The sequence below is a fragment of the Ambystoma mexicanum genome, chromosome 1p (assembly GCF_040938575.1).
Source record: "Ambystoma mexicanum isolate Mex_15411 chromosome 1p, UKY_AmexF1_1, whole genome shotgun sequence".
NCBI lineage: Eukaryota > Metazoa > Chordata > Amphibia > Caudata > Ambystomatidae > Ambystoma > Ambystoma mexicanum.
In genome coordinates this window covers 1,314,669,427-1,314,685,674 of record NC_090921.1, presented here as the reverse complement: position 1 = coordinate 1,314,685,674, position 16,248 = coordinate 1,314,669,427, and the positions used below count along the sequence as shown (strand labels likewise).

General features: G+C 45.4%; 1 protein-coding gene across 2 annotated transcripts in view; it reads left to right on the top strand.

The window, feature by feature from the left end:
- Positions 1-16,248, top strand: part of LOC138453502 (galanin peptides-like) — a 74,031-nt gene that overhangs the window by 33,314 nt on the left and 24,469 nt on the right. The window contains exons 2-5 of one of the 2 annotated variants that reach the window (XM_069606413.1): positions 7,546-7,626; positions 9,958-10,012; positions 11,172-11,237; positions 13,481-13,570. In XM_069606413.1, the coding sequence (XP_069462514.1) occupies positions 7,546-7,626; positions 9,958-10,012; positions 11,172-11,237; positions 13,481-13,570 (292 nt within the window). The remainder of the gene's footprint in view (positions 1-7,545; positions 7,627-9,957; positions 10,013-11,171; positions 11,238-13,480; positions 13,571-16,248) is intronic. The other variant, XM_069606421.1, reaches the window with a different exon arrangement.

Genomic DNA, 16,248 nt, shown 5'->3' with positions numbered 1-16,248 from the left:
AGTTACTATCTAAAAACAACCCTCCTGCTGGGCAGTAGCCATGTCTGTTTGTGGCAGTGGATAATACTTCCCACGGTGGCTTCTGGATCATCAGCCACGAGATATTGCCTGATTAGGAAAGCTTTGTGCTAATCCTTATGGTTGGGTCTGAGGCTACTCTCAGACCAGCTGAGGGAATTCTGGACTTGGGCAGGTAACCGTTTATTAGAAATTCTGGAATGTACTAGAAGTTCCGGCTGCTGCGGATTTAAGCACTGTATGGGGCTAGTCTGCTATTTGGGAAACCTGACCAGCGTGAGTTTCCATATTTCAACCTGGACATAATGAGTGCCTCTGTGGCTGAAAAGGGGGCTTTTCTATGGCACATTTACTTAATTTTTTATCTTGCTTAATATTTGTAGTTCGAATAGTCAGCTTTCCTGCTGTTGAGACCGTAATGTAGATTGGAGTGCTGGATGAACCTGGGAGATTTTCCCACAGGACAGATGAACGGCATTGCGTGTAGTGAGCCATTTCGACACCAGAGAAGTGAAGGGGTGGTTGTGACTTGCAGTCACAGCAAAATACATTCCGTGAGGTGGGTAATATCACCATTGTAGTTTTAGGCAGAGTAGCGAGCGTTCAAGATATCGCTGAACTCTGATTCCAAAGATGTCAACCAAGGCTCGTGAATGGCGTGGGTGGTTTGAAAGGTCTCTTTGACACACTGAGTGGAATTGGCACAGGTGAGAAATATGTTTTCTTTATTTTGATATGCGTTTTTTGTTGCAGTCATGGTGAGAAGCAATTTACGACCTTGCCACCAATGGTCATGTGGGTCTCATCAGAAATTCTTGGTCTTCTCTATCAAATGCAGCTGGCAGACTGTGCAGGACAAAATGGCAGCTCGTGACACTGCCTCACATGTGCAGTCTGTCATCAGTGATCTGCAGTAGGTTTTTCTTCTCGATAGTTCAGATTTTTCACTGCTTGCAATTATTGTCTTGGGAGGATAGCTCAGGGGCGACATGCCCGACTTGGAAGCAAGACGACACAGAGCAACAAAGGTTCGATCCACGGGTCCTCCGCGCTAAGAAACCTCTGGGTATTTAGCGTGTTACAAAGAACCAATTACAATTACAATTGAAGACACCAGACGCTGAATGGGAAGATGTTGCACCGATGTTGACTCCCCGCTTGACCACCCACGCTGATGGCAGAAGGACCCACGCTGGCTGCAACCACAACTCACTAGCCCTGTCCTGCCCTAAGCTGTCTCCACAGTCACTTAAGATATCTGGGAAAGTTGATGGGGCCCTACTATGGTTCTGGGCATCGCCCGTCACCAGAGCGGTCATTGAGGCTCAATTCCTGGTCTTTATTGTTCATGGAAAATGAACAGACTGTGCATAGATCTGGGCTGCCTTGAAGTGACAGACTGGTCATGCATGGGCTTCTGTATTTGCCATCTACGTCCCATGCAGGGTGGACTGGGAACCAAAAGAAGCCTTGGAAATCATGTTCAAAGTGGCCCCATATTACACATGTTCAGCAAACCCAACCCTTTTCCTATGAGAACATTTGGAAATAAAATAGGTCACCACACAAAAGAGGCCCAGGGTGCAGAGGCCTACTCGGAAATCTCTAGACTTCCCATTACACCAGTCCACCCCTGGTCCCATGTTCTTGTACTGTTGAATGAATCTCACGAAAGTCTGCTCCGAATAACATATTGCATTTGCAGTTGGCCCATGTACTTGATCTTCTTCTGGACCTTAAGCCCATTTACATAAAAATTAAAAGCAAAGGACGGGTTTGCAATGCAAGGACTTCTGAGTTATTTCAAGGTCAATGGTTGTGAAACGAGTGAGTTGACTATCCGATGATGAGAAAACGAGTAGCGTTGAGTGTGGTGGAAAGCTGTTATTATCCAGCACCTAGGGAAGGTTGAGCTCAAGGAGTATACTAATTATATTAATATTCATTTAAGGTGGTGGTGGGCAGCTGGGCACATCCCTGAAAGAGAATCTGAAAAATATCTGGATGAACATGAGAGACAATAAAAACCATCAAAGATCATGTTCTCTAGCCCCCCAGATTGGTATGACTGCTCCAAGTGAATCTGCTAGGGTGGGGATTCTCATATCTTCTAACATGCTTTAGTTACCTGACCAGAGATCTCCCACACGTGCCACTCGAAGGGTGCTAAACTACCAACCTGCGGTTAACTATGGCAACTGCAAATCCAATGCTATGTCATCCTCCCATTGTTCACCAAAAATATAGCAAGCAATGGGTGGACATTAGAGACATGCTCACATCCCCCAAAAAAGAGTCGGAGTGATTTCCCGATGAAAAGCTGGTGGTGCACGTGCCAACTCTACGGGAGCAGTGCCGATGAAGTCTTATGTATGCCACGCCCCCACATGCAGAGGAGGATGCTATCGGGGTCTCACCTGCCAACTAAACCCACTGCTAGACACCCACTGATGCAAGCCAGACAGAGATGGCCTTTGGAACAATAGCCCAGCCAAGCAAGAACCACCATAGTTGAGTAATGCGGTAGAGATAAAAAAAAACCTTGAGCCAAGTTTGAAACATAACTGCTTTTAAAATAACTGACTACCCAGGTTAATACATTATTGTATCAACTGTGCTTAAAGTCCTTTAGGTTTGACTATTAATTCATGTTAGGTATTATAATATGCCTTTGGATGTTGTGGGTTTGCTTAATTGTAAGTATAAATCACTATAAAGGTTCTCAACAAAGTAAAGTGAGGTGTTTCAGCTAGGCGCATATCGCCCCAGAATTGGACTTTGATTAAGCTTTCTGCATCTAAGTGCTAAGGAGCTCAAAGACACAATGGTGCATTCTGATGCCCGTGGTTTGATCGTATTAGAGCATAGCCGATTCTGCATGAAGGCGGTCATGGCCTTAACTGCCATAAAGATCCACATCTGGACATGGCGGAGATGGATCATGCACTCACCGCATTTAAACGGTGGCAAACACAGGATTCTGTGCCTTTCACCACATGCATGCCACAAAACCATGGTGATAGCCAGCGTGCGTGCACCTGCAAGGTGGAGACCTGCCTTGATGGTCACAATACCAAATATTGAAGACATTGTTGCCCCCTTCATTTCCACAGGTTCCTGCTGAAGTATGAAATCCAGACTCAGTCAATGGAAATGAAAGAATTTTACCAGCACCAGAATGATCTGCTCCACTGGGTCATGCAAATTCCGCAGGTCAACCCTGGAGAGCCCCCCCCCCTCTGTGCGTCCACCTCTACAGTGATCAAAAGTCCACATCTACAGTGATCAGAAAAAGCCTGTCAGAGGAAGTTTTGTGGGAGGTTGCACCAAGTGGTGCCTGTTAGCAGGATGAGGTTAATTCACATGCACAAAACCAACTAGGAAGAAGGGAGCACAGACTCTCTGCATTGATATGATATGATATGATATGATATGATATGATAGGTTATTTATAACACGCTTAATACCCAGAGGTTGCTCGTGTTGTCTTGCTTCCAATGCGAGCACGTTGCCCCTGAGCTATCCACCCGAGACTCCACATACACATACAAACTTTCTAGCAGCTGAGATGGTAGACCATCTTTGGCCAGGATGAGCGGGCCGATAAATAATTACAGAAAGGTTCAGTTGGACCAGGTGTTTTTGGTTTAAATCGTGCCATGGTGTGTGCGCCCCTGGCTCCCTAGATACATTAATCATCCCCCCGAAGAAATCAGGATTTTAAGTGGCCAATAATTGCACAAGTAGAGAGAAGCTTCAGAAAATAGACTGTGGGGGCTCTAGGTTCCCTTCCAATGGTAGCCACTTGAAATAGAGGCTCTGACAGTTGTTTTGGTACCAATCAAGTGAGTTGTTGAGGAATTCTGCCCTGTCTGTTGGTCACACAACTGCAACAGTGGAGAACCACAAGTAGGGACTTGGGAGGGCCATTTGACATGAGTGAGCTTGCCTTGCCGCTTCCCTAAATGCTTTCTGACATGAAGGACCACTGAAGCATGTATGCCCCATGTCCAAATGGATTTTTAAAGCTGCAGCAATGAAGAGTGCTGGTAAGACTTGAAGGTGCAAGAAACCAAGGACACTGATACCAAGGAACAGAACCTCGACAAGGAACCATTGGAAGTCAGTGCTCTAAAGCTGCCAACGGCCAGTGTGTGGGAGGCCCTTTCAGACTAGCCATACAAGGCACCATTTTATTAAAGGGAGGCATGCCCCACCAGTCCATAGCAAGCCAGACTGGACTCAGAATACACTGAGGAAAGGCTTTACAAGTCTTTTACATTGCATACTTTCAACCTAGTTTAAGGGTGGCATTAAGTATGGGCTGCTACGTGGTGCTACCTTAGGGGACAAGCAAATCGAAGGACAAGCACGGGGTAGCTATTTTCCAGAAACTGAGGAAGAAATTCCCATATTCCAGGTATTGTTTCATTCCTTGTCCTTCAAACTCTTCAAAAAGATAATTCATATTGACGTCCCCCCCTCACCCCGAGTGGTTCTACAGCATCTTTTAGATCTCCTGCACTTGCCAGCCACGCAGGATTCCTATCCAATGACCATGGGAATAGTTTCTCCCTCGTTTATGCTTGGCCACTAAAGAAAGCATGGTGCTCCCCCCATTTCCACAAATGCTCATGCAAAGGCTCAGACGGTGCTCGGCCTGATCAGGTCCATCTTGTAATTCATGTTGGACTTCATTCAAGATCTGAGACCAGCACAGACACTTATTTCTCTGAGCTTAAGCACATCTGGAGGCATCCAAAAACCAGGCACATTCTGATATGACTGCAGTGCTCATGACAGCACCTGGAAGGTGTGGCAGGATATCTGTGTTGGCACATGCGGGGTATAGCACAAGGTAAATCAGTTGCACAGGGTAGTGCAGTCAGTCGCGCTTGCGTACCAGTTTGTAGCCGGTACGCAAGCATGACTGATTACGCAGCGCCTTGGAGTGCGGACTTCCCATACTTACAGGGATCTGGCCACTGATCAACATATCTGGGATCTCTCAAAAAACAGAGACCACACCAGTCTCTGTCATCTCATCAGTCTCATCAGTCAACAACACCCAGACCAACATCCTGGACGGCTGGGTTTAAGGTGGGTGTGGTAATCACCGCCATATCATATGGAGAAGACGATCCAACCAGACGTTGCAAATTAACGGTCCTGACGAAGATGACGAACGAGAGAAAGTCATTGAAACCGGTTGACCAACTGGATGGACGATACCCCTGAAGAAGAATCAGGATATGCAATAGAACCAACCCACGGAAGTGGAGAACAGTTTTTTCTCCTTTTATCAATTGTCTTTGATCCTAACAATAACTACAATGTGGCTATTGGGAAACTCACGATTGATTGCTGAAAATAAACTGAAACAACTATCCAAAATAGGGTGCCAATCTGGCCCCCAAGAAAAAAAAGAAAAAGTAAAGATACTCTTTTGGCCAATCAAGAGCTCCCCCATACCCTGACTAATTGTTTTTAGATTCAATTTTAGATGATTTTGGGCTAACCAACAAATATTTCATTAGATCTATATAAATACCATTGACACACTTCTTGGAAGGTCAATTAACGAAGTACGGGACTTATATACCCTGAGAAAATAATTCCTCCATTAAATGTTTGCAGAATGAAAATAGATACGGTTTAGCCATTTTTACCATAATCTGTTTGTCCACAAAGAAACATACTTAAGGAGCACACCTTGTAGATATAGGGACAGCTCTCCTTTTTTTTTCCCTATTAGATAGGTGGTCCACCACCTGGGTCCACCTAGGGACAGGCACACCGCACACAGGGAAAGGGTGTTCTACTGTTTAGGGAATCCGATAGTTTACACATTCATTGTAAAAAGAAACAAGTCTCGAAGAAAGATTTTTTCCTGAAAGTGTTGCTGTGTGTTAAAACGTTTACCTTAACTAACACTTAAGGTCAATTTGCTATTCTGAATCATATTCCCTGATAGTTTTTTTGTATGTGTGGGATTACAACACCCAAAACTCAGTAACATAACAGTCAAATTGTGTGAGCTTCAGAAAACCCTGCTTTAAGGGTGACATCTTTGTAGCAACATCGAGCACTGCAGAAGAGGAGTCATTGTTGGTCAGGGTACCATCAATGCTAGTCGCAATCTCCTTGTAGGTTAAAGAGAGTCCACATTCCTTAGACACATGTCACAGAGCGCAGAGCTGTACAGTTCAGAAAAGGACCTGTGGATAGGCTTGAAGGGTTTTCAAGTATTCTTCTGTTGCAAATCGTTGAAAGTGCTGGACTGTGCCCCTGATGTGGATTCTGAGGATGTCCACCCTTTCCAATCTTCTCAATTCTACAATGCTAGAATGCACAAAGTGGCTGTTAAAATAGAATAGGGTCTCATGAAATGGATTATAAGATCCAGTATTCTGAGACCCCCTGAGTGATCGACATAGTGATGGTTCCTAAACTGGAAGGCTGCGACAGGCTTTGCATGGATTTCAGAAATCTTAAATGAGCTACATATTTGGTGGTTCTCTTGAAGAACTCAAGAAGACAACATCCATTTTGTTATCAGATTACATTGCATTCTAAGTTGGTAAATGTGGCATTGACCCTCTTATTGCAGGGAACACCGTGCAGATACAGGAGATGTACACACTGGTAATAGGCCACTTAAAGTCATGTCGTCATGCATTGAATTAAAATGTGTCTTTTTTAACATAATGATAAATAATAAAGAGAGAAATGAAACAAACATTGTATGGTACTTATACAGCATTCATTCACATTGGAACGGGAACGGGAGGTCTGTGGGTGTTTCTCACGTCACACATTCCTATTCGAAGCTCTTTCACCGCCACTGGCTTCAGGAGGACTGTCCAATAGATGCTAGCTTCTTAACTAAATGCAGTTGGGCTCCATCCACCTTTCTTCAATCATACAGATCCGTCCACATCTACAGGCAGGAATAGATGCATCCACTGCTTCTAAAGTTTCGTAAATGGTATAGGATGTATCCCATCTAATCCCCTTGACTTATTCAAGTCAAGGTTTGCAAGCTCTTGCTAGAAGATTCCCTAAAAAAGGTTTGTGTCCACCTCCCCAGTGCAGTGCATTGGGGACCCTCATCACTTTCTTTCGGGACTAGGGAAGAAAAGTACTGGTTCAGCAGTTTGGATTTTCTTTGGACTTATTCTATGTGTCTCCCTCTCCCTCCGTCAGCCCCACAATCCAAACCATGTTGATTTTCACCAAACATCTCTTTGAAAATAAGTTTTCTCCTAGCTGTTTGGAACTGTTATTTGTTCTCCTGTTTTGCTTTCTTTGTTGTCTTTCCTACTGTCCTCTGCTTTTCAAAACACACTTCTTTGTTCACCTACCGTTGACATGTGGATGCTTTTACATACAAGATCTATACCCCCTTCTTCCCTGTTCCTTTTGCCTAAACCATGTGTTTGTGATGAAATGTGTGTGAGTGTGTGATTGTGCGATCAATGTAAGAAGACATGACAATGCTAAACAAATGTTCTCCCTCTCTTTCAGATGAAGAACACAAAAGCCCTGCTGTGTGTCTCGCTTGTTCTCTGCGGTTTGGTTACGGAATGCTTTGGCTTCACCCTGATGGTGAGGAGAGTCCCAGCTCTTCTTTTCCAAGATGTGTGACTTAAGCTTAGTGTGGCAATACATTTGGACATGATAAAATAAGTTAATATTACCTGATAGTTAAAGCAAGCTCTTTGATGTTATTCATCTTCCGCACCAATAGACACATTTAATGTAAGCCACTGAATTCGCTGAAGTGGACCATCTCTGCGACTGCGTACGTGGTCCACTTGGACAGATTTTGCTGATTGGGGTGCTAAATGGAATGAAAATTGAAGGAGTTTCCTTGGCGTCAAGGCTTTTTTGCCTCAGTATAGTGGTCATCATTACAATGAATCCCTGTGGGTTCTGCCTGCTATTCAGGTGTACAGGGCAGGTGGAAATGCATGGGGATGCAAGCTTCTGCCCAAATCAAATGAGACACAGGTGAACATGCTGTCGTTTTCCCCCTGCCCTTCAAAGTACTGAGGTCGATAACTTGCCCACCAAAAATGCCAAATGGACACTAAATCCAAATGGCTGTGAACTATTGTGCGCCGTCACTGCACCCTACTCCCAGTATAGTGCCTGGGCTCCCACACCTGCTCTCAATCACAGTCTCTGGGCTCCCTCATCCCACTCCTAGCCCAGTCCCTGGGCTCTCCCACCCCATCAAAAGCCCTGGGCTCTCCCCACCCTACTCCCACCAATGTCCATGGGCCCTCCCACCTTGCTCCTGCTACTATGCCATGGCTCCACCATTCTGCTCCCACCACAGTCCGTGGGCTCACCCCACCCCCCTCATAGCACAGCCCCAGGGTCAGCAGCAGCTGATGAATTTTTTAAGTGAATGGGCATAAATATTTCTCTAAGATATTCCACGACAACCGAACATATCGAGAGAGCGCGATTCAATCAAGTGGGCTTCAGAGGGGTTCTCCCTCTGGGAATTATGTTAAAATAATGAGTTAAAATATTTCATTTTATAGCATACTTTTAAAAAACATTGGGTAAAAAGCCAAACAGTTTGCAATTGGCAAAGGGCTGACCAGGGGGCAGTCATGGTATTTTTTAATGGACATCTGTGGTAGATGTCCAGTAAAACGATATCATCCCTGTCCCCTGGGTCTCACAATGCCTAACACACACACACACACAATCAAGGTGATTGTGTGTGTATGCAAGGTGCTGGGAGGCCAAGGGGGAAAGCATGGTATTTTCTACTGGACATCTATGATAGATGTCCAGTAAAACAATTCCATCCCTGTCCCCTGGGCTCCATGATGCCTCAGAAGGAGAGCTGATTATGGCAAGGGGGTAGGGGGAGTATGCAACAAAGGTATTTTTAAAATGCCTTTGTTATACAACTCTCCCGCCCACCCCTCCCAATGCCCCCCACACTCACCAAAATCAGCTCCAAGGACCAACGCAATCACACACATTCACACAACAGGCACTCTATCAGTCACACGAGCCACCAATATCATACATTCACTCATAACACAAGAATACATGCATGCATACATGCATACACATAAATAAATAAAAATAAATTAACATAAACCTAACTTCTGCCCTGGTCCTGAAGTCTCCTCCACACCACTCCAGCTCCTGCATCATGAACAGGAATCTGGAAGCAGGAGCTTCCTGGTTCCTGCACATGTGTGCAGGGACCTGAGTGTGGGTGCTCAAACGCCCTATTCCAGCCTGCTCTGTCTGTATATGCGAGAAGATGCAGGAGCTCCCCCTTGCACATACAGACATGTAGTTCCCCAGCCAACCTATTCAATGAGCTATGCAAGGCTGGCGAAGCAAAGCACCACCAGCCTTGCATGGCTCATTGAGCATGTGCGGCTGGAAAAAAAACTGTGAAAGAGAAACAGTGTTTCCCTTTGACAGTTCAGCCCACCCGGAGCACTCCCTCAGTTGGAAAAAGCAGCTGAAGGAGCGCTTAGTGTTTCACTGGTCTGGCTCCTCAGCTCCACCATAATGGGTGAAGGGGCCACTGGGTCAATGCTCACTTGCCCCCTCACACATTGCTGATGAGCCGCATCAGAACAGGGCTCCCCCGGCCCCCTTTTTTTCTTTCCCTCAATTTTTTACACACATTTCAGGCTGGCATCTCACCCCTGCCCCCGAGAATGTGGCTGCTACACGGTTTGAATACCTCTGCTTTAAAGGGTTCTACAGTGAACAGATTCTGGAATAGGTTTGGGCACTTTGACAGTCACATCAATAAAGATGCCACAGTTATTGTAATGAGAAATGACGTACACATTCAACTCACATGAACTGAAGAGATTATAATATTTCATGATACTTCTCCTTTGTTTTCACTAACCTTCCTCTTTTCATCCTTGTTTGCTTCTCCAGCCCAAAGACAAAAGAGGATGGACGTTAAATAGTGCTGGATACCTGCTTGGGCCACGTAAGTACCGCGGTTCCTCTATTTCGCAGTTGCTCTTACTCTCTGCTCTGTCCAATGGCCTCTGCAGGAGATCTTCTAGGATGGATGGTATAAGGTGTGGCAAACTCCGGTTTTGCATCGGATTCACCCATGCACACTGTTTATTACAGGCAGGACCCATCAGGTAATGTCTAAACAGCTACGAGAAGCGGTAGTGGGATTTCTACCCAAAGAGAGGTAGAATACGGCCATAAATGAAAATAAAAGGGTGGACCCCACTGTCAAAGAGGGTTGAGAATTCCAGTCCTGCATTTGGAACTTTCAAAGTTCTCAATTGAGCAATAGCTGTGCTTTGACACATAAGATGGTTACCTAAGGCCATTACTAATGCATTTGTTAACATTGACCTGAAGAAACTCTTCAACTCATATTATTTTTTCAATGTATTTGGTTTTACTTTTATATAGTGCTCTTGACTACTGGTGGTGTTGCCTAATGTTATGACACCAGAGGATACAAGTGCAGAATACAAAAGAACACTTGTCAGCAGTTATAGTGGTAATCCAAAGGTTCAGCATCATGGTTTGGGCATGTTATGCAAGCACAGCAAGTACATTGCTTGGGTGTATTGGTAGATAGGCATAACCACCAAGTGTGAGTCTTTAGCAGGTTGTGGGGATGAAAGATTCACTGACGAGGTAGGTTTAAGCATGTTTCTAAAGACTCACAGATGTTTAGTTGCTGAAGCGACATTAGAATCCTAATACTGCAGGTTGGTGGCTTGTCACTTCCCGTCATTACTCTGCTTTCTGCTCAGATGAGCTTGGCTGTTCTGACAGCAGACATGCTGCTGTCCTTACAGAATCTGATGATGCATCCCACTCCTGCCACCAATTACAAGCTCGCTATTGTGACTGCTTGTACAGCAAACACCACCAGAAAGTATGGATTAAATGCAGATAAACTCAAGAATGCTTAGGAGTTGAACACAGTGTATGCATGTATTGCTGGGGTTGGAGATGCCCATGTCAGTGAAAAGAATGTCAATAAAATGGAGTCTAAATTCCCATGTGTAGAAAGCATTTTCAAGTGATGCTGGGTGTGGGCTCTGTGGGTCAGAGTTTGATCTGTTGAAATGTCATGGCTTGAGCTGGGTCTTGCTCTCCTCCTGTTCTTCTAGGTTTCAACATTAGGAGAGGCAGTTCTCGGCAACCAGGGATGGGCTTTCACAGGGACCGTAAGCACAGTAAGGATTTAGCTAGCTACCCAAAAGTCTTCCATTCATACCACAGGCACCAGCCAATGAAATGAGTCCGCATTTCAGTGGCAACTCATTTTTTCCACCACCATTGCCAGATCTTAGCCCTTTATGTCGATCGGAAGGAGAGTAGCAATACTTGTACAGATTCAAATGGGGTGTTACAATTCCCCCATCCCCTTTAATGACCTGCTGACACTCAAACTCCACATAGGTATTTTCAGAAGCATAATTGCTTGCTGGGGATAATGGGAGAGAGTGTCAACTGTACTTTCCTTGAAAAGTCTTGGATCTGCCAGCCTTTCAGAGTCAGGGGCCTGTTTATTTTTCTTCCATGCTACTGTCTCGTTTGTTATCGAAATCCTCCTCGAAGCCCCCAAATGTGCCTTACTAGACGCCATGAATGACAGCAAGTTATAGAGCCATCTCACAGGCAATCTGACCACTGCCCAGCCAAGAAGTTTAGATTTCGCCTAGTCGTTTTTTGCAACGTGTGACGTCAGGTCAACAGATTCACCCCCACGCTAGCTTTTCCATAAAGAACCGGGCTCTACACGTATTGTGGCAAGCCAGAAGGAGTGTTCATCAGGCACTGACGCACATCATTACTCTGGGAATTCTCAGCACGAACTTGGCCTAACGACTTGAAAAGTTGCAAGACGTTCCTTTTGTGTTTTCAGATCCGAACGTCCAGTGAATGCCAATATGGTCATGCCTCCTTCTAGGCGAGCGTCTCAGAAGCCCCCCCCCCCCCCGCCTTGCCCGCGGATGGGAAGCGCAAAGCCCAGCTGGACAACCCCCTGTACCGCGTCTCTGCTGGAGGCCCGCCCCCCTGCTCTTGTGGTCCCGAGATAGCTTGTTAATATTAGCCCGCAGGTTTTAGTTCCTTCCTGTTTCAGGGCACAGTGCTGAACATTTATGTGTTCTAAGAAACACGAGTATGAGATTCAGGCGGGCTTATATTTAGTATACATTTTTATAGGTTTGTTGGTTCTGTCTTGTTTCCGAACGCTGGGAGCTCCATTCTGTGTCACATGTCTTAATGATCTCTCATGGACTGGAGTCCTTCTCATGCGCACTAGCCTGCTCCACACATTCCTCCTTCATTTATCCATGTAGCCACTGCTTGCTTCTTTCTTTCCTTCTTTCTTTCTTTCTTTCTTTCTTTCTTTCTTTCTTTCTTTCTTTCTTTCTTTCTTTCTTTCTTTCTTTCTTTCTTCCTCTTTCTTTCGTTCTGTCTTTCTTCCTCTTTCTTTTCCTTTCTTTCTTTCTTTCTTTCTTTCTTCATGCCTTCCTTCCTTCCTTCCTCTCTTTCTTTCTTTCTTTCTTTCTTTCTTTCTTTCTTTCTTTCTTTCTTTCTTTCTTTCTTTCTTCCTTCCTTCCTTCTCTTTTTTCTTTCTTTCTTTCTTTCTTTCTTTCTTTCTTTCTTCCTTCCTTCCTTCCTTCCTTCCTTCCTTCCTTCCTTCCTTCCTTTCTTTCTTTCTTTCTTTCTTTCTTTCTTTCTTTCTTTCTTTCTTTCTTTCTTTCTTTCTTTCTTTCTTTCTTTCGTTCCCCATCCCTTTGTTTCCTGCTTTTCACTTTGTTTCTCTTACCCCTTTCTTGTTTCTTTCTTTCTCCCTCCTCGTTTCTCTCTTTCTTATTCCTTCCTTTTTTCTCTTTGTCCCTCCCTCCTGATCCCCCTTCGTCCCTCCTTCCCTTTCTACCTCACGCTCTTCCTTCTCAGAGGTATAGCCAGCATTGTCCAACAAGCGGGGCCTGAAGCTAATGTAGTTGGGCGCACCACAGTGACATTAACACAGCGCTGCTGAGTGGGCACTTACAGTCTTTGGGTAGGCCTTGCTCGCACAGGCCCTACCCTGTCTCAGTCTCTGTTCCACTCCACTCTAGCGTCCTTGCTCCCCACCCCCTGCCCTATTGTGCGGGTTCTTCTCAAGTTAACCAAGGTTCTGTCATTCTCCTGTATGCCCAGGGTCTCATTCTTGCACTGGAATGTTCGCATCTTTCTTGCTGTCACTCCACCCCTCGCCTCTAAGGATGTTTACGCTGCCCCTTCTTCTTGCTGGTACTTCCTTCCTTCTCTCGTCCCTACCGGACTTCGCTCTTTCTCTGGCTTCTTCTGTCCCTCTTCCCTTTGTCCCTGCATCAGAATGCATACCCTATTCTCTATCAAACCTGCTCCCCAGACACCCCTCAACTGATATGCCTTTGTGCCTCTATATCTTTACCCACAGATGCCCACCGGACCCTCACAGACAAAGGAGGTCCCTCTGGCAAGAGAGAAGCCTTGGACGATCAGCACAAGCCTGGAGTGGATTTTTACAGTAAGTCGCCGCCATTTTGCAACTCTGGTACTTCTCTACGCCCTCTGCGATGGCGCAGTCACACCCACATGCCCGACTTTTCATGGTATAGTGCCCATTGCTTTTACGAGTACAGTTTTCAAGCAGACAGTGCTGCATTAGACTCATTTGTGAGGGGGAGGGCCCATTTCATTATGATTTTTAAGAATTATTCTTCCAAAAGAAGCTGGAAAGTTGCACACCCAGTGAATAGCTAGTAATTGCCCTTCGTAATGAAAGTGCTAATTTGGACAAAAGGGAGTAAACGTGAACAAGGAGCTAGACACGCTGCTGGATGCTGTACGCCAGCGAAGGCAGCCTTGAAGTGGTGCTCACCAAAGCGTACATTTCAAGTCTTTCATATTAAATGTTTTGAATTAAACAACTAACATGTTGCTGTGTAGTAAGACTTCCAACCGAGCGCACCTGTTCGGGGCCCTCCTAAGCCATGCATCCATTTCAACTGAAAAAGATTAAAGGCCTTGACGCCGTCCCATGAGATCGAAAATGTTCCTAGGTAGAGAACAGGGAATGGGTGGGAAAGATTAAGGGAGATCAAGAAGGGAGACTTGAAAATCTAGCTACTGCCCACATTTTAAAACAATTGTTAAGCCTGTATTGAATAAGAAATGCCCATGTAGTAGGATTTAAAGACGGTATCGACTTTAATGTTTGGCAACTTGCCCAAATCAGAGGGGTTTCCAAGTAGCGACCTGAAAGGAGACCCAAAACCCTCCATAAATCAGTAGCCATGTTATTGTCAAAACGAATAAATATGGTGATCGGAACAGTCATGGTTAGTGCCCTCACTAGAGCATCCAGTAGCAGGGCTGCTGCCAGCCTTGCCATCATGGACTGGTGGAGTGCTCTATATTGAAAATGTTGCCGTTTACTGACAAGTCAGTGCCTGAGAGAGGATGGTTGACCTGGAATCGCCCTCATGTCGGCCATTACGGTTGACTTCCCACCAGCCACATGGGTCTGCAATGGCATAAGTCGACCGGGAGTCTCAGGAGGATAGCTCAGGGGCAACGTGCTCGACTTGGAAGCAAGACGATACAGAGCAACACAGGTTCGATCCCCGGGTCTGCACTTAGAAATTAAGCACGTTATAAATAACCTATCATATCATATCATGTGATGACTCACCCGAGGTGCTGTCAGGCTCTCGGTTCATGTTTCTTGTCTTAATGTTCATAACATTCTCCTCCAACATATGTATACACCGCTACCTATAAGAACACAGGTACAGTGCCTCGTCACAGTGCTGCCATCTTGCCATGCAGACCGTGCACAAGCGAAGGCCTGATTCCGGGTTCCTGCCACTTGCTGGGTGATCCTCAGCTGTCTGGGCAGCATCCGGGCTACATATTTATAAATTACACTTTTCATGTTTTCAACTAAGGGTCAGTAGACCAAACCAAAGATGTTGGTTTCCCATAATCCCTGTGGGTTCCCATGCCTGTTAGGCAAAGTTTGTATGCACTACCCTCTGGGACCACTGCACACAACTAGGACTACAGGTTTAAGCAAAAACCAACCTTTGGTATAAGTCTGTACCACACAGTTTTTGGTAGCGAGCTGCAGGGCTGGCCTTAAGGGCAGCAGTGCCCTGGGTGAATTGGTATCCCCCCTCACCCACCGCGTGCCCCTTGTTAACAGGGGTCAGGGTGGAAGGGGATGGAAGGGGTGGGGCCAGGATGAGCCACTTTTTTTTTTTTCTTTTTTTTTTAAGCTCCTCGCTCCGGCGAGGCGGTTAAATAGGGCGCATTAAGACCCCATTGTCATTGAATGAGCCCGCCGCCGCAGGTTCATTCAATGACAATGAGGCGCATGCCATGCCTTCTGCTATGACACCAGCTCGGGGGAGCCCTTGAAAGACTCCCCCGAGCTGGCGTGGTGGGGGCTAATAGCACCCTAAAACCGGCTCTTGCTAGCTGAGCATGCAGGCTTATCTCAAGAGGGAATGTGAGCTGGTAAGGGTGTTACACATAGGTCTACAATTGCCAAGTATTCATATAGACACTTATACTCAAGATTTCTTGGTAAAACAATTATTAATTTGTTACACAATCATTTAGAAAGCATTCACTAAAGAAGGCAACCAATATCACACAAACATTATACTACAATACTGATTACTAAGCAGTTGAGCTCCCTTGAAGTCACAGCAAAATAGCATTGAAGTAGGAGCAAAAAGGCATACGTTGATAAAAATGAATATTACAGTTACTTTAAAACAGTGCAAATAGTTTGAGTTCACCAGAGGAGTTGATTCAAAGCAATAGATAGGCCAAAGTCTGGTATTTAAAACAGAAAAGTCTTTGCCACGGTTCTTAGAAGTAGTTCACGGTAGAAAGGTTCATATGTTGGGTCACAAGGTGACTAGGCCTGAAAGTTGCCAAAGTTCCACAAACATTTGCATTGAGAGGTAAGTTCTCTTGGTCGGGTTTTCACAGTACCTTATATTGAAGAAAAAGATGTAGCTGAAGACTTCTGTTCCTGGCAGTTCCTGCAGATCTCGCTGTTCCTGAGCCTCAGCCGTGGGGACAAGAGGGAGGACGTCGGGGGACTCCTGCACTGAACGGGGATGGATCACAAAGCTGGTAAATTGGCAAATCTTCGATTCCGGTTGCTGTTCTTTAAGCACACAAGCTGGT